Source organism: Herpailurus yagouaroundi, unplaced genomic scaffold (genome assembly GCF_014898765.1).
Source record: "Herpailurus yagouaroundi ecotype Mexico unplaced genomic scaffold, PumYag 180, whole genome shotgun sequence".
Taxonomy (NCBI): domain Eukaryota; kingdom Metazoa; phylum Chordata; class Mammalia; order Carnivora; family Felidae; genus Herpailurus; species Herpailurus yagouaroundi.
The window spans coordinates 4,780,388-4,807,452 of NW_024412411.1; the positions used below are offsets into that span (position 1 = coordinate 4,780,388).

At 53.6% G+C, this 27,065-nt stretch overlaps 2 protein-coding genes across 11 annotated transcripts in view; both read right to left on the reverse strand.

Moving 5' to 3' along the window:
* Positions 1 to 3,388: 3,388 nt before the first annotated feature.
* KLHL35 (kelch like family member 35) lies at positions 3,389 to 15,063 on the reverse strand. The gene is made up of 7 exons (XM_040489379.1): positions 14,110 to 15,063; positions 10,329 to 11,210; positions 8,988 to 9,172; positions 7,203 to 7,321; positions 6,362 to 6,550; positions 4,816 to 5,004; positions 3,389 to 3,937 (listed from the first exon to the last, which is right to left on the reverse strand). The coding sequence occupies exons 1-7, from the start codon at positions 14,115 to 14,117 to the stop codon at positions 3,749 to 3,751; spliced, it is 1,761 nt and encodes a 586-aa protein (XP_040345313.1). The 5' UTR covers positions 14,118 to 15,063; the 3' UTR covers positions 3,389 to 3,748.
* Positions 15,064 to 17,073: 2,010 nt separating this feature from the next.
* The window catches only part of GDPD5 (glycerophosphodiester phosphodiesterase domain containing 5), an 87,888-nt gene continuing 77,896 nt past the window's right edge, over positions 17,074 to 27,065 (reverse strand). For 6 of the 10 annotated variants that reach the window (XM_040489380.1, XM_040489381.1, XM_040489383.1 and 3 more), the window contains 4 exons: positions 26,306 to 26,524; positions 25,578 to 25,735; positions 25,180 to 25,327; positions 17,074 to 18,052 (listed from right to left, as the gene is read on the reverse strand). In XM_040489380.1, coding sequence (XP_040345314.1) covers positions 17,297 to 18,052; positions 25,180 to 25,327; positions 25,578 to 25,735; positions 26,306 to 26,524 — 1,281 coding nt within the window. In that variant the 3' untranslated portion in view covers positions 17,074 to 17,296. Of the gene's footprint in view, positions 18,056 to 20,734; positions 20,848 to 23,078; positions 23,094 to 23,642; positions 23,726 to 25,179; positions 25,328 to 25,577; positions 25,736 to 26,305; positions 26,525 to 27,065 lie in introns of all 10 variants that reach the window. The other 4 variants (XM_040489386.1, XM_040489387.1, XM_040489388.1 and 1 more) reach the window with 4 other exon arrangements.

The following is a 27,065-nucleotide window of genomic DNA, read 5'->3' on the forward strand; positions in this document are numbered from 1 at the left end:
TAAATCTGGGTCCAGTGGCTTCTGATGGTATACAGAAAGTTAAGTCTGTTCTCAGCTGGGGAGAGGATGGCAAACCCATTTACCTAAGGAGTCATACTCAGGACTCCTGGTCTGGCTTCCTCCTGGGCAGTAACAGTCCCATTCAGCAGGCAGCCTGGGGTGGGGGCGGGGCACAAAAAGCAGTGGGCTAGGAGCCAGGGAGGCCCTCTGTATATGGTCTTGGTCTAACCTGCAGTCCTAGAAAATTAGGACACTAGTGTAAAATCTTTTGCTTGTATTCTGGTGAGCCTGACTCACCAGGGAGATGAACCATGTCTCCCCTCATCCAACTGGGAGCCCCTAAGGGCAGGGACAGTATCGCATCAGGCTGGGGTTTCCCATGGTGGAAATGATGCACAATAGTCCCCCCCCCCACCCCCACCCCCGCTTATCCATGGTTTCGCTTTCTGCGATTTCAGTTACCCAAGACCAGCTGTATTCTGGAAGCATATTCTCCTTCTGATTTAGGTCGATAGTAGCCTAATGCTGCATCATAATGTCTGTGTCATTCACTTCACTTCATCTCATCCTGTAGGCATTTTATCATCTCACATCATCACAAGACAGGTAAGTTAGTACAAAAAGAGCCTACATTCACACAGCTTTTGTTATAGTGTATTATAATCTTATACTTTATTAGTTAATTTTAAATCTATTACTTGTGCCTAATTTATAAATTAAACTTTATCATAGGTATGTATGTATAGGAAAAACATAGCATACATAGAGTTTGGTACCAACTGTGGTTTTAGGCATCTGCTGGGGAACTTGGGATGTATCCCCCCACAGATAAGGGGGGACTATTGTATCTTCCACTTCTAAACAACTCCTGTGCTACACTCAACACTGTTTTAGCAGAACCTGGGCAAGGCTGCATGGAGAGAGCACGCTTTGTAGATGGCTGGACCCAGGGTGGAATCCTGCCTCTGTCACCACTCACCAGGCCAGTGACATTAAAAGATAAATCACTTCATAACTCTGAGTCTCTTTCCTGATTGGTAAGGGAGGAAATAGTACTACCTCATAGGTGTTATGATATAGAAATCCAGGAAACTTTTGTATAGTGTACTGAGTGGAAGGTCTTGTTCCAAGCATTGGGGGATACAGAGGTAAAGCTGACACTTTTCCTGCCTCAAGAAGCATTCTGTGGGTATGTCAAGGGAGACTAGAGACGTCACATATATAGGCCTGGCTATATGCCTGGTGATAAAAAAGAGGGTCCGATAAGGAAGGGGCATAAGGAGAGTGATCATCTCTGGAATGGAGGGTATCAGATCTGCCCAGGCAGAGAGGGCAGGAAAGGGCATTGCGCTTACACAGGAGAGCACTGGGGGCATGAAGGGTCATTGTTGGGGAAATGGGGCAGTCTGCTTGGCATACAGGAACTGTCCAGCCCAGGTGAGGTGCCCATGTCAAGATCTTACCTTTTCCACTCAGACTTTTGCCTGGGTGGGCAAGCAGTACAGCACCTTTTTTGCTTTGTTCTGGGTATTATCTGTGGGGTAGGGACCAGCAGGCTCTGAGAGGCTGGGCCTCCATTCTTCTCCCCTCCCCTCTGCCATTATCAGCTGTGTCCAGATGGTCACAGGCTTCCTAATCTGGGATAATCAGAGGGTAGCAGCTCAGTTGGAACCCAGGGCTTTGTGATGGGCCAGTCCCAGCTGGAGAGACCCCACAGATAGGGCCCTGGGGCTTTGGAAGATGGGGAGGGGAATGGGGCTGGCCCTGTGCCGGAAGGGATGCAAAGAGCAGATGATAGCTCTTCAAAAGGCAATCTAAGTGCACAAGAGAGGGAGCCCCAGATGGGGCCTGGCCAGCTCCTCTGGGCCTCAGAAACACAGGCATAGGACCAGAACCACTGGGTCTCTGCCTCACAGAATATGTGACATCTTTTGTCCCCGGTCTGTGCTCTGAGCTCATCCTTCCCCCTCCAGCAGTTTTATTTTGCTGCCCATAGGCCACCCAGGTGCTTATGATGGTACGAGGAGCTTGTGCCCTCTGTTGACATTGGGGAACTCGGAAGTCCAGGTGTGGGGCTGGGCTGGCTGGGTTCTCAGGCTGGGGCTCTGGTGCCTGCCACCCTGAGCCTGCGGTTTGCTGTGAGCTTGGCCTCAGAGCTGCTCAGGGTCCCATGATGGTTTTTGTTCTGTTTCTGCTGCGTTTGTGAGTTGGGGCACCCCACCTTGGCCCTAGCATCTAACAGCCTTATTTGTTATCCTTTTTAGAGCTTTATCCCAGAGTCTGAACCCTAAAGCTGAAGCTTCTCCCTTCCTCATGGTTTTATAATTCTGTTTCTGATCCTCAGACATGTTTACTTACTTATAAGCCTAAGCCTCTGTCTTTATTTTACATTTATTTGTTTACTTGTTTATTTATTGTCAAGTTAGCTAACATACAGTGTAATCTTGGCTTCAGGAGTAGATTCCCATGATTCATCACTTACATACAACACCCGGTGCTCATCCCAACAAGTACCCTCCTCAATGCCCACCACCCATTTTCCCAACCCCCTACCCCCATCAACCCTGTTCTCTGTATTTAAGAGTCTCTTATGGTTTGCCTCCCTCTCTTTTTTATCTTATTTTTCCTTCCCTTCCCCTATAATCATCTGTTAAGTTTCTCAAATTCCACATGTGAGTGAAATCATGATATCTGTCTTTCTCTGACTGATTTCATTTAGCATAATACCGTCCAGTTCCATCCACAGTGTTGCAAATGGTAGTATTCCACCGTATATATATACATCTTCTTTATTCATCAGTTGGTGGACATTTGGGCTTTTTCTGTAATTTGGCTATTGTTGATAGCGCTATTAAACATTAGGGTACATGTGCCCCTACGAATCAGCATTCCTGTATCCTTTGGATAAATTCCTAGCAGTGCTACTGCTGGGTCTTAGGGTAATTCTATTTTTAATTTTTTGAAGACCTTCCACAATGTTTTCCAGAATAGCTGCACCAGTTTGCATTCCCACCAATTAAGCCTCTGTCTTTTTAGTTGTCTGGCATTTATCTGTCATTGCTAAGTGTTTGAATTGGAGAAGGTAGTTTAGAAAGAGAGAACCATCCTGACCAGAACTGCTTCATGGATTCCTGAAGCTTCATGAAATCTTGAGTCATGGACTCCGCCACTTACTAAGTATATGATCTTGGGTGATTCTCATCTTTTTAATGTAGTTCCTTCTCTGTAAAATACAAATTTTAATAACTAGCTTATTAAAAGTTTCAAAAATGCCAATAATCTCAAATGTAAAGACAGTGATTACCTTTGGGATAGATGTGGGAAGGAATGGGTTTAGGAATGGAGGTGCCTACAAAGGCATTTGTAAAGATCTGTTTCTTAAGCTAGATGGTGGAAACACGGATATTTATTTTATTATAATTATTAAGCTGTATAAAAATATATTCTTTTTAGGCATGAAATGTTTCATAATTTTTTTAATATGTCCATACTGCCATCATGAAGGTGGATATATGAAGGTGCTTTGTAAAGAGTCAAATCAGGGAGTAGATGTTGGGCATTACTTCTCCAGGCAAAGCAGGCTTGAGCTGGAACACAGACCCAACCTTTGAAGGTTTTATTTCTATGAGAAGGGAGGGCAGCAATAAGTTAAGGGGCTATTTACATGGAGGAGCCATGAGGGGAGCAGTGGTGAACCCAAGTTCTCCTTCCTTTCTCTGTTTCCTGGCTCAGGCTGTTCAAGTCTGTGTCACCTGCTCAGGCTCTGAATGATGGTGATGCAACCATGGGAGCTGGTACAGCGCTGTAGGGATGGCTGGGCCTCCACCTGCCCACTGCTGGGATCAAAGGTGAAGACCTTGTCGGTGCTCTCCCCAAGATCGTCCCGCCCACCAAGGATGTGGACCTTCCCATCACACGCAGTCAAGCCACAGCTCTCCTGGGTGGACAAACAGAAAGATAATCAGCTATGGGGTCCAGCCTGGAGCTCCCTCTGTCCCTAGCTGGCCAGGCCAGACAGTAAAACCCCGATCCACAGAATATGAGCAGGCAGTCTAGACGGCAGGAAGGCAGGGACTGGATGAATTGGAGTTCAAGCTCTGGCTTGACCCTTACTAAGGGTTGCCTTAACAGTTAATGGGGCTAAGCAATTAAAACATTTTACATAGTTCCAGGAAGACAGTAAGAACTTCAGTAACAGTGATAACAATCACAACCACCACGACCGCTCTAGGATCTCAGACTCAGGCCAGAAATCTCAGGCTTTTAGAAGCACTGAAGGTCAGAACTGCTAGGGACCAGCAATCCAACCACACCCCTATGTAGTACCTTTGGAGTTTCAGGGAAGGGGACAGGAGACGGGGGAGACAAGGAATGCAGGGGCCAGAACATCTAGGGCCTGGACCTCCCTCCTCTAATATTACTAGGGCAGGGGAACTTACCAAGTCCCTTCACCCTGATCTCCCCACAACAGGCTACCAGCTGGTGGCCTTCAGAACAGAAGAGACTGCAGAGTCATTTAGACCAAGACCCCCATTCAAGGCTAAAGCACTTGGGACTAAGGTTCCATGCTCTGCCTTAATATGGCCTAACTGGTGGCCTTGGATGAGGCCTCAACCTCTCTAAGGCTGGTCTCCTCATCTGTGGAACACGTGGCTGATTATCATAACGAGGACAAAGCTAAGGAATTATATATAACTGCCTAGCATGGAGTCAGAGATAAGACTCCCAAACTCTGAGATTCACATCCTTAGACATGGCACCTTGTTCTCCTGATTGCCACCAGTACCAAGGCTGTGCCCAGGAGCATGTACTTACCACAGGGCTGGGGAGGACAGCTGCCTCCCCCCAGACATCTGTGCCAGGGTCATAAGTGAAGATTTTGCTCATGAGGCCTCCAACCACATAGATGGTGCCCTCAAGGGAGACAGCCTCGAGACAGCACTGTGAGAAGGGCGCTGGTGATCGCAGGCTCCACCGGTCCTCCTCAGGGTCAAAGCACTGCACCTGAGGGGCAGGAGGAGGGGCTGTGGTGAAGCTTCACCCCCCAACTGCCCTGCTACCCACATCCTCCCATCTCTCCAGCTGGGGGGACTCATTTGACACATTTACCTGTGTCCACCAGGCCTGAGCTAGCATCTGCAAGAATAGAGGAGACCCCCTATCCCTGCCCTCAAGTGTGCTGAGTCTGGTTCCATATTCTAGCCCCAGCTCTGGACTCCTCCCTTTGTCCAAAGCCTCCTCATCCTTCAAGGTCTGGGAAAGGTCTGTGTCCCAGAAGATGGAAGTACCATCTTCATTAGTGCTAGAGAAGGTCTCAGAGAGCAGGCCCCCCAAACAGAGATGCATTTCTTGTTGCATACGTTGTCAACCCTCTTCCCTCCTCTTGGTGCTCTGAGCTCATGACAAGATTCCAGCTGGGCTGTCTTGTAGTCCCCATTCCTACAGCTACCCACAGGCTTCCCAGCCCCACCAGTGTTTACAACACCTTCCACAATTTCTGAGGGCTTATCCTACCTCTGTGTTCACCCTTACTCTGTTTCTTCAGTTGTTTCCTTGGAGACCCCTGGAATGGCCTATAATACATCAGTGCTGCACAAAAGGGTATTAAAGGGCAGTTCCCCCAACCAGCCCCAGGAAGGTGTGTGTGTGGGGGGGGGGGGGAATGGGGTCGGAATAAGGAGGGGTGAGGGATCCTAGTTTTTGAAAGATTCGGGTCCCAGGACCACAGACTTGTGAGGCCATCAGGAGAGGGAGGAATTTACTATCAAGGATAATTTTTATTCACAGCTTAAATGTTCAACAACTGAAAATTTGGTTGATAGACTATGGTTCACCCACCCAGAGAACTATTGAAATGATGGCTGTGAAGAGTTTGTAAGCATGTGGAAAGTTGCTTACATTTAGATGAGAATAAAAAGAATGCAAAATTTTACTAAGGGTAAACACAAAACTTAAACACAAAAGATTCAGAAGAAGCTTGGAAGGCAATGTACCAAAATATTAATAGTAGTTATCCTTTGGTGGTGGGGTCATGGGTGATATTTTTCTGTTTCTGTTTTCTAAATTTTCAGTACTGCGTGGTGGTGGTGGTTTAAATGGAGGAAAAACATTTTAAGTAATCCCATCCTTGCCCTCACTTAATTTTTAAAATGTATTTGAAACCCCTATGGCACCAGGTAAAATATTCACGTCAGACCCACCGTGTGACCTTGGGGTCATCTATCTTTCTGAACTCACTTCCTTGCCTGCAACCAGGAGGTCATTTTCAGGGTTGTTGAGAGTGAGAAAATGGACGAGGACATGAAGGTGCCAGTTCTGCGCCTGGCACACAGCAGACCTCTAATGCCCTGTCTGTGCCCACCTTGTTGATGCTGACACCGTCCTGCCCAGCGCCCCCGATCACGTAGATCCTGCCGGCACAGGCCACCACTGCAGCTGAGCTCACAGCCTCTGGGAGAGGTGTTGCTGCCGCCCAGGTGTTGGAGAAGGGGTCATAGCGTTCTACGCTGCGCAGGCGCCGAAGGCCATCAAAGCCGCCCACCGCGAACAGCTGCGGGTGAGGACAGGCAAGGATGAGGTGTGGCGGCGACTTCCAGCGGGAGTCAGAGCCATGTGTGTGCCAGCCCCACGGGCTCCACTCTGTGCAGAGAAACTTTCTCCAGACCTAGACCACGTGCATCTCGGCACTGCCAGTGCCTGGGTGGCCTCCATCCACTTACCAAACCTCCCTGAACATGTTTCCTCTGTTAACTGGGGATAATGATATCGGTCTCTGGGGTGGGTATTAAATCTGTCTGTAAAATACCTGGCACCAGGCTGATGCTTAATAATAATAGCTAGTAATTTATTGAGAGTTTATCAGCTCACTTCAGTGGTCCTAAGAAGTACTTCTATTTTCTGAGTTCGGGATGTAGTTTATAGAGATAATGAGCAAAATTTTTTTTGTTTTTTTAAATGGCAGAGTCAAAATTCAAACTAGTCTGTTTGGCCCAGAACCCACACCTTTGACCCCTGACTGCTAGACTGTACTATTATGGTGATTGGTATTAGCACTAGCATTATTTTTAACTTCAGGCAAGTAGCTTTGCTTTTTGGTGCCTAAGATCTCTTCTTTCAAAGACAGTGTCTTAGAGGGCCTTCCCCCAGTAAGTCCATTGATCTGTACCTTGGTTCACAGGGCAGCAGCTGCTGGGTGTGCTTACCTGCCCCTGCATGACTGCCATCTTATGCCTCCACCTGCCCTTGAGCAGCGAGGCCACCTTGATCCAGGTGTGCAGAGGGGAGCTAAACATCCAAACGTCATGGCTGTTGATGTGGCCTCCTAGGGAAAGAGAAGCAGCTGTTGACCCTAGGCCCTCTTGCTAACCCCGGCACCCCTCAAGACCCAGAAATAAGGGCCCCCAGATGCAAAGGAAGTGTTAAGCAGGAAAGACTCCCCCCACTGTGCTGGTGTGAGGCTCTAGGCCTGTCACCTGGACAGTGTGCTTTGATTGAATGGTGGGAAGGTGTGAGTTAGGACAAGGGGCAGGAGTTTTGAGGAGAGAGGCCTGAAAGACTCAGGGAGAAGAAACTGATCTTCACTGGGTGCCTTATGGTGGTATGCCAGGCTCTGTGCTCAGGGAAGCAAAGTGGGGGGCACTTAGAACTCAACTAGATATAAGAGTGCAAAGCGTGCCCAAGACAAGCATCAGGAAGGTGATGGGGGCAAAGGGAAAGCAGAGCCACCTGCTCTGGAATGGGTAAAGGCAGAGAGTGACCTAGGAACCCTGCCTCATTTCTGCCTTTACCTTCACAATTTCATGTCTGTTATCCCTCCATGAGGTGTTAGTGTTACTGTACCCAGTTTAGAGATAGGAAACTCAGATGCAGCTTAGAAACCAAGAATGCACTGCTGAAGACCACATATGGCCTTTCACTCCAGATCAGTGACCAGATCCAGAACTTCTAGTCCCTGAAGCTGGGCACTGGTTATGGCCTATGAGGCCAGGCCCTGGAATGCAGGCCGTGGACTCTCCTTCCCCGTTCCTCCCGGGGTTACTGACCAGGGACTCACCTGTCAGGAGCACCCTTCCCAGGGACAACCCTGACTGCATCCCTTAGCCTGAGCCCATGACTCAAGCCCCAACTCTGTTTTATAGCTCTTGCTTCTGTGTATTCCCAGCAGAGGCCCAGCAACATGTGGTTGCTCACAGGCCATCAGGAGCCTTAGAGAAGTTATCCACTAATAAAGTGTGGCCTGGATTGTCCCTGAGGCCTTTCTGGTTCATTCTTCTCCTTATCCTTCCTAGACACCCATAGCTCCCTACCACAGTGCTGTCTGCCTAGACCTGGAATCAAAGCTTCCCTGACCTGACTCGACTCCCTTTCCTGCCTCATCCACAATACTTCCCTTCTTCTCCCAGATGCACTCAATCTGCACTTTGGAGACCTGAGTACCTGGGGTTCCTTTCTGCACATTCCTGTCCTATGCTGTTCCCTCCAGATTTTCAAGATCCAGCTGAAAAGTCTGGTGGTAAAGTGAAGTGTCTCTGTCTTCAGTGCCTCTCCAGGGCACCCCTGGGGAGGCAGGGACTATTTTATTTACGTCTCTGGGGCCTGACTCTCAGGGCACAATCCATTGGTATCAAAACAATCTGTGTTCTTCCTAGCTTTGCCATTTTTGAGATAATGGGAAAATTCTTAACCTCTCTGTGAAATGGGGCTAGAGGGGAAATTGAGTAATGTAAGCTGCCCAGCATAATATCCTGCATGTGGTCTGCTAAATAGAAGTGATTAATAGTACTACAAACTGAAGTGGACTTTGGTGAATAAAGGTCGGAATCACACTAGTGATGGGCTCTGCAGGACTACATGCCACTTCAGCCAATAACCACAGGTCATCAAGAATATCCCACCCCCATTTCACAACTGAAGATTAAAACAAGGGACCTGCATGAGAGAGGCAAAGAGCCAATCCTGTGGGGCTCCCCCTGCGGACCTGCCCTCACCGGAAACATAGATGTCATTGCGCAGAGCACAGGCGGCGAACTCTGAGCGCATGTATCCTGGGAGGCTGGGCAGTGGGGTCCAGCGCCGGCTCTCTGGATGGTAGGCATCAGTGAAGGGCAGCTTCAGGAGCCCCTTGCGGTCACAACCGCCGATGACCACGATCACTTCAGCTAGGTCCATGAATCTGGCATGGTGATAAGCCCAATGCCTGTTAACCCGCACACAACTTTTGGCCCTCCTCACCCTCTCGATGACCAGACTGTACTGACTTGCTGCCCTTCCATGCCTTTTTGTCCTCCAGTCCCGTGTTGGACTCTGACACCTCCAACCTCCTTTCCAGCTCTTGATGGGAAGAGTGTCACACTAATCCTTAACCCCAATCTACTGACCTCTGAATTACAGAGAAAGAATCTTTACAGAGCCCTTGCCTAGAAAAGTCACCTTGTTTAATCCTTAGGATTATTAGGCAGGGATTACTACTCCTTTGGCAGAGGAGGAAACTGAGGCTCACAGACTTTGGCTTGCCAGAAGTCATGGAGCCAATAAGTGAGAGAGCTGGAATGCAAGCCCAGGTTGGGTGCCACTAACTCATTCTCTTCACCCTTTTCTGCCCTTCATCCCTAATGAAGACTGCCGAATTCTGCTGCCTCCCTCCTACTGTAATCATCTCCTAAACCCATTCCCTAATTACTAATTCCATCACCCTTTCAGAAAAGCATTCTCCCCTTCCACTAACCAACCCCTCAGGCTTTTGACCATACCAGAATTCCCAAGCCAAGCCACCGGCTTCGTACCTAATTCCTTTGACAAATATTGAGCATCTTCTTTGAACCAGGCCCTGAGCTTAGTGTTGGGAGACACAGTGTGGGAAGACAGAGGCGTCCTGTCTTCTATCCTTGGGAGGGTGACAGACAATCTTGGACTACTCCATTCAAAGTCTCCTGGTTTGGCCCTAAGCCTCTCATTTTTTTTTCCAGGACCTGCCTATTTATAGCCTTTACTAAACTGAGCTCTCGGAGGTAAATGCTATTTCCAATTATTCCCAAGTCCCAGGCACCCAGTACAAGACCTGCACGCAGAGAAGCACTCAGAATTATGGATGGATGGTTGGATGGGCAAGGCAAAGGATATGTGTAAGGTGTGAGATCCCCACCCCTCCCTCACTGGATCCTGAACTCAAGGGCAGCATTCCCAGTACCAAGTCCATGAAATGTGTGCCGAATGCATGACCGCATCTCATTCCGAAGGCACGATTAAGTGATTGGACTAAAGGATGCCACAGGGATGAGTGAAGAACCGGGGATGCGGAAGGGTGGAAGGCAAGGGAATGGGGGCCGTACCTCCGCGGCCGGGCCCGCAGCGCACCAGCTTCGGGGCCGAGGATGAAGCAGGCGCGGGCCTCGAGCAGCAGCGGGCGGCACTCGCGGTTGGCCTGCAGCAGCTCGTCGGCCTCCACCTTCTCCAGGAAGTAGGCGGGCGCCAGCAGGGGCAGCCGCACATGCTCCAGCAGGCGCCTCAGCTGCCCGCGGCGGGCCGGCGCGTCGTGGCGCACCCAGCGCATGGCCGCCTCGAACACGGCCTCCTCGCGTGCCACGCCCAGCGCCGGGTCGGCCAGCAGCGCCGCCACCTCGTCGGGCGCCAGCTCCAGGAAGTCGGCGTGGCGCGCCACCTCGACGAAGGCCTGGCGCAGCACGCGGCCGCAGCGCTCGGCCAGCGAGGCGAGCGAGAAGGCGGCGGCCACGCGACGCAGCGCCAGGCTGTTGGCGGCGCGCAGGCGACCCTCGAGGAAGCTGGCGCAGGCCTCGCGCAGGCCCGCCACGCCCAGCCGCTCGGCGAGCGCCAGCACGGCGGCCGCCTCGTCCTCAGCGCGCAGCCGCACGCCCGCCCCGTACACGTAGTCAAGCACCACGGCCAGAGCCGCCGCCGCCACGCCAGGCCCCGCACCCGGCGCTTCCGAGGCCACGGGCGCCACGGGCACTACGGCCAGGCCGCGCTCCGGCTGCCCCGCGGCGAACAGGCTGCGGAAGTAGGCGCTGCCCGCGCTGAGTGCCGCGCGGTGGCACGGAAAGTCTCGGCCACCGGCGCGCAGCACCACGTCGGTGAAGGTGCCACTCAGTCGGTACGCATTGAGGGTCTGCAGTAGGCGCTGCGCGTGGCAAGACCCAGCGCACGGCCCTTGGGACCTGTGCTCCGACTCCTCCGGCACCGGGCCCTCCAGCATCCTGCCAGGTAAAGAGCACAAACGGCGTCAAATCCACCGGGCTGGGCCTGGCGAGAGGGCCAGAGGCCCCTCGTCCGTTCATCCTTGGTTCCTTGTCTGGTTTGCTCACACAGGTGTGCATGAATGTAATGCGTGTGCTTTCATTTATCCAGCTGCTCGTCATTCCATTCCTCCACCCAGAGCCCTAATGGCTATAGTGATCTAGTCCTTGCCTACCAGAAGGGCTAGGCCCTGCCTCGGCTGTATTACCTCTCCCTCGCTTACCCACTTAAGCCATTTTACTCTTTCTCTTCTTCAAACTCGTTGAGCTTTTTCTTTCTTTTTTTAATGTTTATTTTTGAGAGAGAGCGAGCAGGGGAGGAGCAGAGAGAGAGGGGGGAACAGAGGATCTAAAGCGGGCTCTGTGCTGACAGCGGTGAGCCCCATGTGGGGCTTGAACTCATAAACTGTGAGAGCATGACCTGGGCAGAAGTCAGATGCTCACCTGACTGAGCCACGCAGGCACCACTAAACTTTTTCTTAATAACAGCAGGAGACAGATGGTAAGCTCTCAAATGGGATAATTGGAGGAGAGTCTAATAAGGGAACGGTTTACAAACACATCGTGTTTAGGGCCTCTCACAAGGGGTGAAGCAGTGCCACGTGGCTGCCAACAGCAGGGAGTCTTTAACTCTCCAAGGTCTGGAACAGGACGGCTGGGAGGTTACTGGAACCTGAACAAAATATCTCTGTGTGTGTTGGGGGGGGGGGGTCCCCTGACAGGAGCTGTAGAAGGGATTCAGACTGCCCCACAGAGACCCAGTGTGGTGTAGGGAGGTATAACTCTGCTCCCACTTGTCACCCCATCCTGTCTCCTGATTTCCTGTGGGTGCTCCACACTGACTAAACCCTGATTTTTCTCTTTTTCTTTCTTTTAGAGAGAGAACACACATGAATGGGGCGGAGGGGGGCAGAGAGAGAGAGAGAGAGAGGGAGAGGGACAGAATCTTAGCAGGCTCCATGCTCAGCACAGAGCCTGACTTGGGGCTCCATCCCATGACCCTGGGACCATGACCTGAGCCAAAATCAAGAGTCAGATGCTCAACCAACTGAGCCACCCAGGTGTCCCCAAGCCTTGATTTTTCTATTTAATATCCACGTTTCCCCCATCAGTACAGGATCTGGCCCGTGGTAGGTGCTCAGTTAATACCTATTTAAGATTGAGCGAATGTATTAAGCTAGCATGTATTTAGGGCCTTTTCTGTGACAGGCAGTGAGCAAGATAGTCATAGACCCTGCCCTCCTGGATCTCACAGCTTGGTGGGGGTCCCACGGGGGGAGTGTGGGAGCCGATAGCCAACTAAACCCAGTTGGAGGGGAGTCAGGGAAGGTGTTCCTGAGGAGGGGTGTGCAGACCGAGAAGCATAGGTGGACTTAGCCAGAGGAAGGGAAGGCAATGCAGGGAGCTTGTCACCATTTAAAGAAGAACTTTTGCTAAGGCCCAGAGAGAAAGAGTGCAGGAGGCTAGAGCCCCGCTGAGAGGGTAGTTGGCCCTCTCTCTAGTGAGTTCTCTGCGTTTTCAAGAAGCACGATGGGGAAATGGAGTTAGCTCTAAGGACTGATCTGGGTTCTAATCCTGCCTCTGTCACTGAGTCTCTGTGTGAGCTGTACAAGTCACTCCCCTTCAGTTTCTTCCTCTGAAGAAGGATTGTTGTGACTTTGGGACTATCAAGTGGAATTTGAAAAGTGCTAGGTACATAGTACAAACTCAGCTAACATTTCTTTACATGTTTTTACACTAGAGGAAGGAAGCGCACCAGGTGTGTTAGTTGCTTTTATGTACATAATTTCATTTGATCCTCACAACCCTGAACATTTCTTTAGATGCCCCTGCCCTTCTTTGAGTCTGTCATAAGGAAGCAAAAGCACACAGGGAATCCGCCTTTCAGTGGTTGCTGTGAGGATGAAAAGAAAGGTGTTCGCAAAAGCACTCTAGAGACTGAAGGGCGGTACTGGGCTGGCTGCGATTTGGCCATTATGAACATACAGTCTCCGCTTGCACACCTCCAGGGACTGGGAGCTCACTGCATGAGGTTGCATTGCCCTGGAGGTCAGATCTTGCCCAGTGTTAGTCTGGCTTTCATTGCTCATGCTCCGGTCATCCTTGGCGCTGGATCGTCCTGTCTCAGGACGACAGAAATGTGCTCCCCGGCGGGCAGCGTCCCAGGAAGCTAACTGTGCCCAAGTAGAGGGGCTGGGCCCTAAACCCACCTGGCTCCCGACTCTGCATGCCTAGCTGCTCAGCCACACTTGCCAGGGTTAGGGGATGTTCTAAGGAGCAGCCCAGGATCAGCAGAGGGAGGTGAGAGAGGTCAGCAGAGCATGCGGCCCCCATTCCATTCTCTGCAGGCTGTTTGCTAAGAAAGCAGCCACCTCCTGAGCTGAGATCCAAGAGGGCAGGCCTCCTCAGGGTAAAGAGGGGCTTGTCCCTGCAGCACAGGGGCTGCTTGGCGAGGCAGGGAGGGAGTCTTCTCCTGGAAGTGCACCAATACTTTTTCACTTTTTCATTCGTTCTAACTGCTGTCTAGTGCACTGGGCACTGTGGTCATGCTGGGACATCAGACTCAGTTTCCACCCTGGAGATTCCCAGTCTGGGGTCCGGAGGACACCCGGTTGAAACATGGAAGGTAGGGATTCCCAGGGAGGACCCTGCTGGGCATTCTCCCATCCCAGCTAAGAATCTAGGCACCTCCAGCCGAGGGTCCTGATGCAAACTGGGGAATCCAGCCTCTAGAAGTTGACATGCTACCCTGTTTCTTGTTCACATCCACAGCCACTCACACAAATACACATTCAGACTTGTAGACACCACACAGCCTTGCCGTGTGAGGGTCTAAGTCCCGGATGTACCTGGAACTTACCTGGCCATGCCCTCACCCAGGTGCTCTGTGGCTGCTGCGCTGGCACTGACCACTCCTCTCTGTCCTGCTGCCGCACCCCTGGCAGTCCCGGCTCCAATGTCCTTGCGGCTCTGCCTGGACTCCCGCTCCGGCTCAGCTACAGGAGGACAAAGGGGCTGGACGCCAGGGGGGAGGGGAGAGGAGAGGGGGAGAAGGGGAGGAGGGGATGCTGGGCTTTTGTTTCATTCCTGGACCAGCACTGGGAGGGACGGGGGGAAGGAAGGAGGCGGGAGTAAGCGTGGCATTGACTGTGCATACATCTCAGGGAATGTTGTACCTGGGTTGGGGGTGATCTGGCACTGGTTGTACCCCTGAATAAATGCATGGATGTGAAGGTGTAGGGGAGATTGCCCTAGGGAGTTGGGGTGTAATCGGGTGGTTGTGAGTGTACAGGTGTTCCAGGGTCTCTGTGAGTGTGGGAGTGCATGGGGACCTGGTGACTATGTAGCACCGGAGTGGGTGTGATTGTATAGCTGTAGGTATGACTAAGAATGTGACTGCATAGCTTAGAGGTCTCCCGTTTCCCTCCTGCTTCTTTGTGGCTCTGCTTTATCTGTGTTCCTATTTGACAGCAGACTTTGTCTTATAGGACTGCATGTGTCTGGTTGTCTGCCTGGTGTGTCCCTCTTAGTGTCCATCTCTAAGTGGTTGTTTCTGTGTTTTACATGGGTCTGTCTGTAAAGGACAGGAAGCTGTGCCTCGTGGACTGTGTGTGTCCTATATCTGTGGCACGGTATGAGTTGAGGTAGTTTTCAGCAATGTACCTGCCTCGGAGGGGACCCATTGAGGTGGGGCGTGGTGGTACTGAGCAAGCCTGGTTGGCATGGACAAGAGGAGGCAGCTTTGGGCTGGCCTGGCCTCCTGGACCCCGAGGAGGCAACCCCATAGGCTGGTCCCAGATCGTTTGCTGCCTCCACAAAGGACCGCCGGGCCTAGTGTTTGAGAGGCAGGTGAGGAGATTTGCCTTCATGGAAGAGGTCAGCAACTGGGAGGAGGTTGCTTTGACAAGAACCCGGATAGGCCCAGGGCACTTGGGGTCTGGTCCTGGAACTGCTGTGACTTGCCATGCAGCCTGGGGCAGACTCCTGCTCATCCCTTGGCCCAGCTCTTCATCTTGGCAGTAGGGATGCTCACAGTTCCTGCTCTGCCACTCTTACTGGGTTGCTGTGACACTCAAGAGGGGGTCTGTAAGTGAAAGCCACGTGCCACGTGGAGTCAGTGAGGCCTGGGGCTGAGTTTGTGGAAGGAGCTGGGATGGCAGGGGTCACCATGATGCTGGCCAAGTAGGCGTCCTGGGGGGCAGAGTCTATTCCCAGAACCCCATGCCAGGGAATGGTCTATCTCCCTTCCTCCCAAGAAAGGAGTATGTGTTGCGGTGTGTCAGAGGTTATGAGAGATTCTTTTTTTAAGTTTATTTATTTTGAGAACATGAGCAGGGGGTAGGGGCAGAGAGAGAGAGAGAGAGAGAGAGAGGGAGAGGAGAAAGAATCTCAAGCAGATTCTTGACGTGGGGCTTGACGTGGGGCTCGATCCCACATCTCTTAGATGGTGACCTGAGCCAAAACCAAGAGTCGGACACTTAACTGAGCCACTCAGGTGCCCCTTGGTCACTTTTTATCTGTACTTGGGAAGGATGGCCCTGGAGCAGGCTCACCCAGGGGAGGCTGTGCCCCTGAGGTCCAAGGGAAGGAATGGGACGGGGAGGGACCCTGTCTCTGGTTTCTCTGTGAACAGGGCAGTCAGTCTGTCCTCCACAGACCAGGGGAGGGTGTGGGGATGGCATCAGGAAGATTGGGTTCTTAGTAATTCTTCAGTCAAGGGACAGGAGCCAGCATTGACCACAGGCTGCAGGTTCAGCTGAGGGTGGAGACAGAACTGGCCCTCTGCCCACCTAGGGAATGGTCTCCGTGCTCCCTCTGCTTTGGGGGATGAGGGGAGGCAGCTGGACTGCCTGTGCACTGGGGAGGTGGGTACAGTGTAGGGCCCTGGTGAGGGATGCTGACTAGCTGTTCCACTCTGAACTCCCAGCCCCCTCTACCTGCTCCTGAAGACTTTGGGAGGTCTCAAGTTGACTAAGTGTGGCCATGAACCTGGGACATCCTGGCCAGGGGCACTGGCTGGACAGGAAAGGGCTGCAGTGAAAGGTCAAATCCACTTTCCTGGGTGGGCCTGCCAGAGGCTGGAGAGGTTACGGGGGGCATTTTGTGTAGAGCAGTGCAGCCCATCCCTGACCTGGCTGTTCAGGATTTCTCTTATACGTTGTGCCCAGGGAAAGGTGGGAGCTGACCTCTGTCCCTGAAAGGGATGCACTTGGTATATGTTCAGTAGGAGGGAAGGAGTGTGAATCCCCTCACAGTTCCCAGAGGGTGGTCCTAGAGATTAATGTGGGGGGCACAGTCTGGATTTCAGAATTTGGGAGGGGTTTCTTTTCCTTTCTTCCAAGAAGGTACCAGAATTGCTTAGACCCCAATAATTCTATCCAGAAGAGGTACATCCCTTGGCTCCTAGAAGCACCTCCATATGGCTGTGAGGGGACCTGCTAGTTCCACCACCCAGCCCTGCACTGGACCCAGGAGGTCTCCCCATCTGCCTTGCCATTCCTGGCTGGTTATGGAAGGCGTGCACGCATAGGCTCTGGGGCCAGAGCTTGGGCAGGATTCTGCCTCTGCCCATTCTAAGCTATGTGGCTTTGGATGGTCACTTTACCTCTCCAAGACCATCTCCCCACCACAGTATGGGGATGCTGGTCCCCAACCCCAGGGTTATTAAGGAACCCCTGGTGTCATGGTGATACTGGGTAGGGGCCCAAGTACCCTGCCACTCTTCTACTCATTTCTGAAAATGCTTCCTCCTTTGGCCAAAACTGAATCCCAAACCCAGCAAGTTCTCTCCCCGTCCTCCCACAGACCATTCAGAGACAGCACGTGTCAGGATGGCAGCTTTAATCATATTGGCCAAGGCTGTCAGGCTTGCTCTGCTGTAGGCCTCCTTGGCCATGCCTAGGACATTCTTCCTAGGTGGCCAATGCCCTGTGGCCACTGATGTGGAAACCTGAGGTTGTATCAGTCTGCAGATCTCTTGGGCCTCTGTGCCACTCTGCCCTAGAAGTCTGTTGGACACGAGGGCGAGGGATAAAGCAGCCTTAGGCCTATTCTCCTGGCCATCTCCAGCTGTTCCTGGGGACATGGCTCAGTCCCTCTCCTGAGGCAGGGCCAGTGGTGGTAGGAGGCTGGTCAGGGAGGAGTGTCTCCACCACAGCAGGCTTTCTTCTTGGGCTGAACCTCCTTGTGCTTTGAGACTGATGTGAAGAACAGCTGCTGGGGGCAGAGGCCCAGCCCAGGCCCTCAAGGCAGGAGACACCAAAGAAGTCGGCTACCTCAGCATAGAAGGGAGGATGGACACATGTGGACATCCACATCCTTAACTGCAACACAGCCCAGCAGCGAGCCATCAGAGCTTCCAGATCAGGATGCAAGGGAAGGCCTCTGGGGGAGGACCAGGCCCTGGGCCCCAGACTTCCCAGAAGGGGCCCCAGGCCAGCAGGGGCCTCTGCGAGGCTGGAGTTCTGACCTGGCTGGGCCTCAGGAGAGAGGGGAGTCCCCTTCAAGGGGGGCCATGGCTGACGGGGGCCGGAGCCAACGAGGAGGCCGTGGAGCCAGCTCCCAGAGCACTCCAGGTCCAGACATGCTTCTGCCCGCTCTCTTGGGTCCCCTGGTCTCCACGTACAGGTACAGGCTGGGACAAACAGGGTTCGGCTAACGCCCACTCCGGTCTGTGAGAGTCTTGGTGCGGCTGCCACTCCCTCGGTTGTCCTTAGGGGTGGGAGCGCTGTTGGCATACGTGTCATAGCTGTTGTCTGAACATACAGAGAGCTCATCGGAAACCTCCATGCCATCGCTGATCTCTGCTGGGCCAGAGGGAGGCAGAACGTGAGTAGGGAGAAGAGAGTTCAGTGAGGATGGCTGGGAGATGAGGGGGAAGGGTAACTTGCAACACACAGCTCCTGTTCAGGCACTTGGAGGCTGATGAAATCACTGGGTTCAGGTTTGCTATTGAGGTTGGTATTCAAGGCCCTCCTTGGACTCTGCAAACACTCTGGCCACACCCCATTCACCTCTCCCCTGGAACTCCACCTCCCAGCCACAGAAAACCATCTGCACCCTCCTGGGCTTGGTGCTCATGTGTTTACTCAGGGCCTTTGCACGCACTGGTCCCTCTCCTGGGAGTGACTTCCCCATCGGTACTTTATTTCTTAAAATATGGCTCAATTTTTCTCATCTCTGTTATTATGGTTCCCTAAAAGCCTCCCCTGAGCCCCCCAAGCTGGGATGGGGCCTCCTCATGTCCACCTTAGCCCCTGCTTCCCCCTGCCCCATCGCATCCTGTACTGTCACTATCTGTGGCCCCCACCAACTGGAGTACTTCAAGCACAGGGGTGAGGTCTGGGTGCATCTGTGTCCCTACTGCCTGGCACAGCACCGAACATAGAGCAGAGGCTCAGGAAGTGTCTGCTGAGTGGAGCTGAGCCCACCCTGAGGGGACTCAGGGTGCCTTGGTGAGGTTGAGGGTCTCTGGAAAGGACCTCTCAACCTGGAGTGGGCAGGGTGGCCTAAGGGCTGTGGCTGGCTGCCTCAGAGTCTGTATCCGAAGGTGCTCAATGAATGGCCTTTGGCACTGAAGGAGAGGTGGGGGCCTGCGTGGGCAGAATCTTCCAGGCCTAGAGGCCTAGAGGCTCTCCATTCACTCCACCCGCCCCTTCTGATTTCCCTGGGCCAGGCTGTAGGAGCCTGGGGACCCCGGGTGCCTTTGGCCCTTACAGGAGCTCCCCAGTGTGGCTAGAGGGCTGAGAACCACCAGGAGAGGCCCTCCAACCCAGCCTTGGTGCTCAGAGAAGGCTCCCAGGAGAGGGCGGTCTTTTGAGCCAAGGGAGGAGGAATGTAAGTGTCCCATAGGCAAGAATCTGTAAATCCTAAGCACCTAAAACAGTGCCTGGCAATTATCTGTTGAAGGAATGAATGAATAAAGGGGAGAGTGAATGAATGGATGTTCACACAATCCTAGGAACCAGCTCCCAAACCAGTCACCCCCACTGGGGTATCGTTCATTCAGGCCGTGTTTACCAAGCACACTGCTGGGTCATGCATGGTGCTAACCCCACAAGCACCCTGTGAGGGGCAGGAGGTGCCAGTCCGTTTTATACAGGAAGGGTCTGGTGCCAATGTGCTCTGGTTCACACTCTAGTTGGGGACAGAGCTGGGATTTGAACCCCAGTCCATCTGGCTCCTAAATATCCCTCAAATCTCTCCTCTCCTCCGTGTTCCCATGCCTAATCTCTCACCTGAATTTCTGGCTTCCTCATCTCCACCTTCCCCCTCTCTAGTTCACCTTGCATGCTTGTTAGAGGTGGAATTGTGCTCTGCCCCCCCAATTCGTATGTTGAAAGTTCTAGCCCCCAGTACTTCATGATGTGACTTCATTTGAAAGTAAGGTTGTTGCAGATGTTAGTTAAGATGAAGTCATCAAGGTGGGGCCTAGTCCAATATGCCTGGTGTCCTTAGGAAGAGATGAAATTTGTACACAGAGATGCATACTGGGAGAACCACGTAAACACAGATATGACCACCTACAAGTCAAGGAGAGAGGCCTGGACCAGATCCTTCGCCCACAGTCCTCAGAGTGAATCAACCTTGCCAACACCTTGATTTTGGACTTCTGGCCTCCAGAACTGAGACCATAAATTTCTATTGTTTACACCACCAGTTTGGGGTGCTTTGTTACAGCCCTCCTGTAACAGGGACAGATCTGCCTGTGACCATACTCTGCTTTCAAACTGAAGCCCAAGCTCCTGACCACACACTCGAGGCCCAAGTGCCCCCCTCAGTGCCACCTCAGGGTAAGTGAACCTGAGCCCCCCCCCCCCCCCCATATGGAATGATAATTCTTGGTACCCCAGTAAGCCATGCCCCCTCACTACCTCTGAACATATGCTGTTCCTGCCTGAATACCCTTCCTTCCCTCTGCTTGGTCAGTCCTCACCTCAAACCCAGACCCCTCCTACTCATCTTTCCCATTCCCACTAGGTCACCTCCTTGCAAAGTGGGCCCCAAGACCCTCACTGTCCCAGAGAGCTCTGACCACTCTTCTCTGCACCCCACTCTGGCTCAGCACACCTGTTGGAGCTCTAGTGACACCCAAGTTTCTATGTATTTTTTCTTACGGCTGCCTCCTCCATCAGACTGGGAATGCCATCGATGGGCTGGCAGCAAGCAGAAGGGAAAAAAATCAGTATCTGTGGTGTATAAACCAGGCAAAGGAGGGTAAGCCTTAAAAGCAGACTCCCCCACCCCCACACTTTTGTCCTTTGTCCACCACCCATGGGGCTGACTGCCCCAGGGCTTGGAGTGGATGACAGCATGCGGAGGGGTACATGTTTCTGTATGTGTATGTGAAGCTGGGTGGGTACATGTATGTCCGTGCTGTGTTCCTGGCTGTACGTGCTGTGGGTGAATGTGTGTACACATACTCGAGTACATGCGTGGGGTGGTAACTGAGCCCACCACCCGTCTCAACCTGCAGGGCTGCACACCTGAGAAGATGAGCTTCTCCTTCATGATGCTGACATCCCGGCTGGTCCGGCGCACCGCAGCGCTCAGCATGATCTGCTCGGGGTTGTAGCTCCGAATGCCACCCAGGCGCCACCTGCAGAGACGGCCCCATGGGCACAGGTCCTTCCCCACCCTTCCTTGGAGCGAGGATCCTGCCCAATTCTAGAACCTGTCCGGATTGGGCCTGAGAGGCCAGCAGGACTCTTGTCTGACTAGAGATGGGGAAACTGAGGCCCAGAGAAGGGCTTGCGTCAGAGTCCCCTGACTCAGCCAGGGCTCTCCTGCCTCTCTCTTGTCCCCGGAACCCTAGGTCAGCCCTCCTTGCCCAGGAAGATAGGTTGTTTGGGGTTGGTGAGTTCTGTTTCGGGTGCTTGCAGTTGCACGCTGACTTCTGAGGTAAATTGGGGTGGGGGAGCTTAGCAGACCTGACTCTGATGAGCCATCTGTGGGGTACACACCAATCTCAGGGAGTCCTGGCTGATGTGTCGTCCAGCTCCACCATCAGGACCAGGCTGAGTGAAGCCAGTGGGGAAACCCCGGAGTGGAAGTGAAAGAGGGGAGGGAGTGAGGGGAGGAGCTGTGAAGACAAGTGGGGAGCTTGTCTTCACAGGTTCAGAGACAAGGGTGTCAGTGACTCGGGTGTTCCAACAACCCTAGGAGAGTGACCTGTTTCCTCACGGTGAGGCACAGGCTAGATACAGCATTAATGCCTCTGACAGCTGAGGCAGGGATGAGGTGGGGGATAAAATTAAGCCAATGGGCAAGAGGTGGGGCTGTACGGGGCGTGCAGGGGCCAGGAAGAGCTGGGGAACTTGGGCTCCTGTACCTAGCCCACAGCAGTTTTTGCTATTGCAGTACCTCTGAACCAGCCCCAAATCTCTGGTCTCTGAACTTATGACTTGTCCTGCAAACTAGACAGAAAGATTGACTGAACCCCTGTCCCCATTCCCACCAAGAGAAGCAGGGGTCAGCTTGGAAACAAGAACCCAACCCCTTGGACATTGAGCCCTGCGGGGGTGGTGCGGGCAGCCCGGACTCCATGAGAAATCAGTTGTTTCCAGATGGGGTCAGCACAGCAGAAATGGACAGACAGATGGACAGGCAGATGGGTGAATGAAAAGAACAGACAGACAAGGGGGAAGCAGGAAGCAGAGGGGAAGGCAGCCTGTGCTCTGGCTGGGCTGGCTGCCCTACATGTCCTTGAGGGCAGCGATAGGTCTCTTATCTGCCACTGTGTCCCTGGCACCAACCTCAATGTCTGCTGTGTGGCAGGTGCCCATAGTATTGGTTCAGTGAGTGAATGGAGGAAGGGGGCCCGCAGGGAATGATATTCTCCCTCAGGGTCCCCTCTTCCATCAGTCCTCTGCTGACCCCCAGGAAGACAGTGACACGACCCTGGCTGGACATGTCCATCCCAGCACCTAGGCCACCTTGGCAGGCCCCCACCCAGCACACCGGAGCTCCGAGAGTGAAGGCCTGGCTCCCCGCTGCAGGCCCAGCACGGCACCAGCACATGCGGATGTCTGCTGGCTGCAAATGAAGGACCAGGTACATGTCCCTTTGCTGCACTCAGCCCCTCAGCCCCTCAGCCCCTCAGCCAGGGAGGGTCCTCTGGAAGCTGGTTAGTGAGGCTGTATAAAGCAGGAGGGCCCAAGGCACTTAGCTAAGGTGAGGGCTTGGACCCCAGGACCTAGGACTCCTGTTGGAAATTAACATCGAACCCAGGAGGAAAGTGTCAGGCCAGGGTCTCTGCAGCCAGGCACATCTAGGACAGGAAGCTCAACCACTGTGGGGTGCCCCCAGGGGAAAGCAGGGAGGCTGTGTGTATAAGGGGGGGGGCAGGAGTCACAAAGTGAGAGACACAGAGAAAGATAAACAGAGGCAAAGCCAAAAGTGGGAAGGGGGGAACAGAACTTGGTAGGGTAGTGGCGAAGGCCCCTGCTAGTGCTAGAGTTGGTGGCAGGGGAGGGACAGCCAGGCACAGCCCCTCCCCCGAGGGGAGCCGCTTTGGTGCTAAGAGAGGCCAGGTCAGCAAACCTGCAGGGAAGCATGGGTTCCCATCCACAGAGACAGCGAGGAGGAACAAAGGGCAGAGGGACACACATGGCAAGATGGGGAGAGAAGGGAGGATTGTGGGGGAGAGAAGGAGGGCAGGGGACAGCAGGAGGCTTCAGGCGAGGGGAGGTGTCTGGGAGGGTGACCCGCGAGGGACCCTGACCCAGGCACCGGCTCAGTGCATGGCAGGTTTTCAGGGGGAACTGGAGAAGGGAATGGCAAGGAAGAGGGAGAAAGAGGGACAGGAGAGGAAGACCACACCAGAATTACCTGATCAAGTGATAGCTGTGAGATGCCAGAGTGCAGCAGAGAGGGGGGTGGGGAGAGAGAGGAGGGACATGCGCCGGATCAGAGCGGTGTGTGACAGAGAGAGAACGTCAGTCAGGAATAGAACGGCCAGTTGTTGTCTGTGGCTGGTTTGGGGCCCCTGCCTGGCCCTAAACCCTCCCCCAGACCAACCCCACTTCCCCACTGCAGCCACCAGCTCAGCTGCTACCCTGACAGGCAGGAGGTCTCCAGCACGGCACACCTGAGTGCCGGTGACAACCCAGGCCCCGGGGAACAGGTCAGGACACAAGCCAAAGTCCACGTAGCAAATCATGTCAGAGCTTGGTTGGCTATGGGCTCCTAGCCGGGTACCTGTTCCCGAAGCCACTCAGCTCTGGCTGAGGAGGACGGGCTGCAGGCCACTGGGCAGTCCTCCTCCTACCCTGAACACGCTGCCTGGTCAGGGCTTCTCCTGGCCCAGGACTTGGGGAGGTTTGACTGGCTGAGGTGGGGGCTCGCCTGCTGTGGGGCAGGGAAGGCTGTGGAAGGGCGTCCAAGCCTACTCACTTCTGGAGCACGAAGATGCCAATGATGAGGCTGAAGGAGACCAGGTCTGCAGTGACCCACATGAGACAGTACTCGTCCGGGGGCTGTGGACAGATGGCCAGTGGCCAGTTTTCAGTCCTGGCCAGTCCATACCAGGGCCCCAGACCGAGGGTCCATATGGGCAGGGGGACCCCACGTCACTATCAGGGATGGGCTGGGAGGATCCAGAGGGGGCTTCGGGGCTTGAGATGATATTTTGTAGGAGTAGGCTCTGAACACTGTAAGCCTGTGTGTGTGTGTGTGTGTGTGTGTGTGTGTGTAGGATAAAAAAGATCTGTGTGGGGTGTCTGGTGGCTCAGTCATTAAGCATCTGACTTCGGCTCAGGTCATGATCTCACAGTTTGTGAGTTTGAGTCCCACATCAGGTGAGCACGAACCCCGCTTCAGTGAGCCCCACTTCTCTCTCTGCCCCTCACTCACTTGTACCCCTCCCCTCTTTCTCACTCAAAAAAAAAAAAAAAAAAAAAAGATCTGTGTGGTATTCAGGGTAGAGGTGGCATTTGTGAATAAGCCTGGTGGGTTTGTGTGCTTAAGGGGGGCTCCAAGCAGAAGCTGAGTAACAAAAGACAAATAGCTGAATGTGGGGTTGTAAGTGACTAGTACGTATGCAGGGGTGTGTGTGGCATCTGTGCAGGTGTGAGATTACGTGTGTCACCGTAGGGTGTTGAGTGAAGGCCTGCCCGCTCCCGGGACCAGGGAGGGCAAAGCCTCCAGTGTAGCCAGGCCTTGATGTCAGGTGAGCTGTGGAGGAGGGACGGGGCCTGGACAAAGGAGCACTTCTTGCTGCTGGTCAGCTGCTGTCGCCTGAACCTCCGAGTGTGCGCACTGCTGGTTCCCAGCAGAGCCTCTGGAGGTTTGCAAGGACCTCTGGTAGGTGGACGGACACAACCATCCATAACCTAGCTCTGGTTACTTGACCCTGACACTGTCTCAGCCATAACAAGACCCTCAGACTGGCTGTCCTGTCCTCACGGAGATGGCAGTGGGGAGCCAGGGGGAGCATAGGAGTGGGGGGCTCCCCCAGTGACAGAGCTGGGATGGGAGCCCAGGCCAGTCTATAGGGACCCAATCAACCAGTTGAAAACTGGTTTTATTTGGTGTATTCTCAGAGCAGCTTTTAAATGTTCCCTATCTTTGTCCTGTTGTTACCCTCTTTTTCTAATGCCTTCTCCTTCTTCAAAACAAAATATAACAAACTCCTGAAACCCAACCCCCAAGTAGCAATTTACTCCTCTGGGGCCCTTAAATGATGTTTTTCTCCCTGTGGGTTGGGCCCAGGTTCTTCCCACCCCCCAGCACCTTAGTGCAGACTCCAGAGGCCATGAAGATCTTCCTCTTGCCTCAAGCCTAAACCCCCCACCATGTGCTGCCCCCACCCTTGAGACCTCACCAGAGAGCCCTGAGCATCGAGCCTCCCCCCCCACCCTGTATCACAGGCTCCCTCTACACCCCCAGGTGCCCTCCTGCACACCGCCCCCCCAACAACTTCTCAACTTACCATGATCCAGAGAGGGGAAGGCACCTGGGACAGGGTATGGGAGTTGTCGGAGGTGACAGATGGGACTCCTGCACACCACAGCAAAGAGAAGAGCCACGGTGCATTGACCGTGTAGAGGTTCACACTCAAGTTCCAGGATGCATAGTCCCTGTGGGGCAGGGGGACGGAGGCTGGTCAGCCCTCAGACTGGGGCCTCCGGGCCTGTAAAGCATGCCCCCTTCACGAACCTCCTGGCCCTGGAGAAAGGAACACCCACAACTGGCCCTGGAGAAAGGAATCTCCACTCCCAGAGGACCAAACTCAGACAAAACCTGGATCTGCCTGATGCTGTCCACCTCCACTCTTTGAACCAGGAACTCTGTGCATCCAGCCTCCCCCTGGTGAGCTGGGGCAGGCACCTGAGCTCCTGGCGGGACACCTGAGTGTAGCGCAGGTTCAGCCTCTGGATGTGGCCTCTCTGCAGGCTGGCGGCCGCCTCCTTGGAACCTGATGTCTGCTGGAAGCCAGGAGCCACCTTCCGCACAAAGGGCCTCTGCCTGTTAGGCAGCCACATGACCTGCAGGCAGGAGAGGGGGCAGCCTCAGCTTTCTCTTCTGTTAAAGAAGCCTGAAGCCCCTGGAAGGTTTCAGAGAGCTGGGACCTGGCACAGAGTGGAGCTTATGTGTAATCATTATCTACAGGGGTCAACCTGGTCCCAGCCAAGGCTGTGCAGTTGCTCTGGCCACAACTCAGGGAGCTTCCCCTGTAGACCCCTGTCATGACAAGACTGATAACCCAAGCGTCAGTCACTCTATAGGATGCCACCAGTTTAGTGTGCTGCCATAAATTCGTTTCGAATTCCTCTGACCCCCAAGTATTACAGCACAAGGATGCGGGCAGTGCTTCGTGGAAATAGCAGTGTCCCAGAGAACCTGCTCCTGCCCTTTGTACATTTTAAAGGACTTTCTTGTTTCCCTCTTGTCTCCACGACTACCCTGTCAGGAAGGCAAGGGGCATGTTACCCCCATTCTACAAATGTGGAAACTGAGGTCTGGACAGGAGGCACAGTGAAGTTACGCTGGAGTCCTGCTCCAGCCAGGCCTGGGTTTCCAGGGGGGCAGGGCAGGGCTCCTGAGCAGGGCCTCACCTGGTGCTGGGGGAACCCAGAGCGCAGCAAGGCCTCCAGCGTGACATTGAGGAAGCTGCCACGGTAGGGGTGCTCCCGTGGTGGGTCACGCAGGTTGAGCAGCAGCGTGGCATTGCCCTTGGCCAGCTCCAGGAGCTCTGCTAAGCTGCAGATGGACTGGTTCTGGGCCTCCCTGTGGTCGGAGGGTGACAGAGAGCTGGCCGTCCAGAAGGGATCCGTCTGGCAGAGATAGGAACACACATGGCTGCCTCGCCAGCCCTTTGGGGCCTCCGTGTGCCTTCTTGGCCACTAAGCACGGAGACCCCTGAGCTGCCAGTGTCTGCTGGTGTGTGGGTCAGGTAAATTGATAACTGTGGCCCTGTGGGGCTTTTAGAAGACCCCAACCCTAACTTCTCTGGGCCACACCTGTTTTCCTGAAAGAATCACCTGCTTGGAACTTATCCCAGACCCCAGCACATTTCTCCTTTAGTAGCATTTCACACCAGAGAACCAATTTCCCTCTAGAGTTTGACAGAGTTAATAGTTTTACCTGTTAACTCTTATCATCACCACCAACTTTTTCTGATGTGGGAGACAGAACCAGAAGAAGCAGTGACAACCATGAGATCTGGACTTCAGTGGCTGGAGCCGAAGCAGGCCACTAACCAACCTGGCTGTGAGTCATTGATGCTAGGGGACTAGGGGTCATCTGAGCCGATGACCACTCCCGGCCCTCTCACTCCATGGGGTCCCCGCCTGTGCTTTCCATGCCTAGGACTGG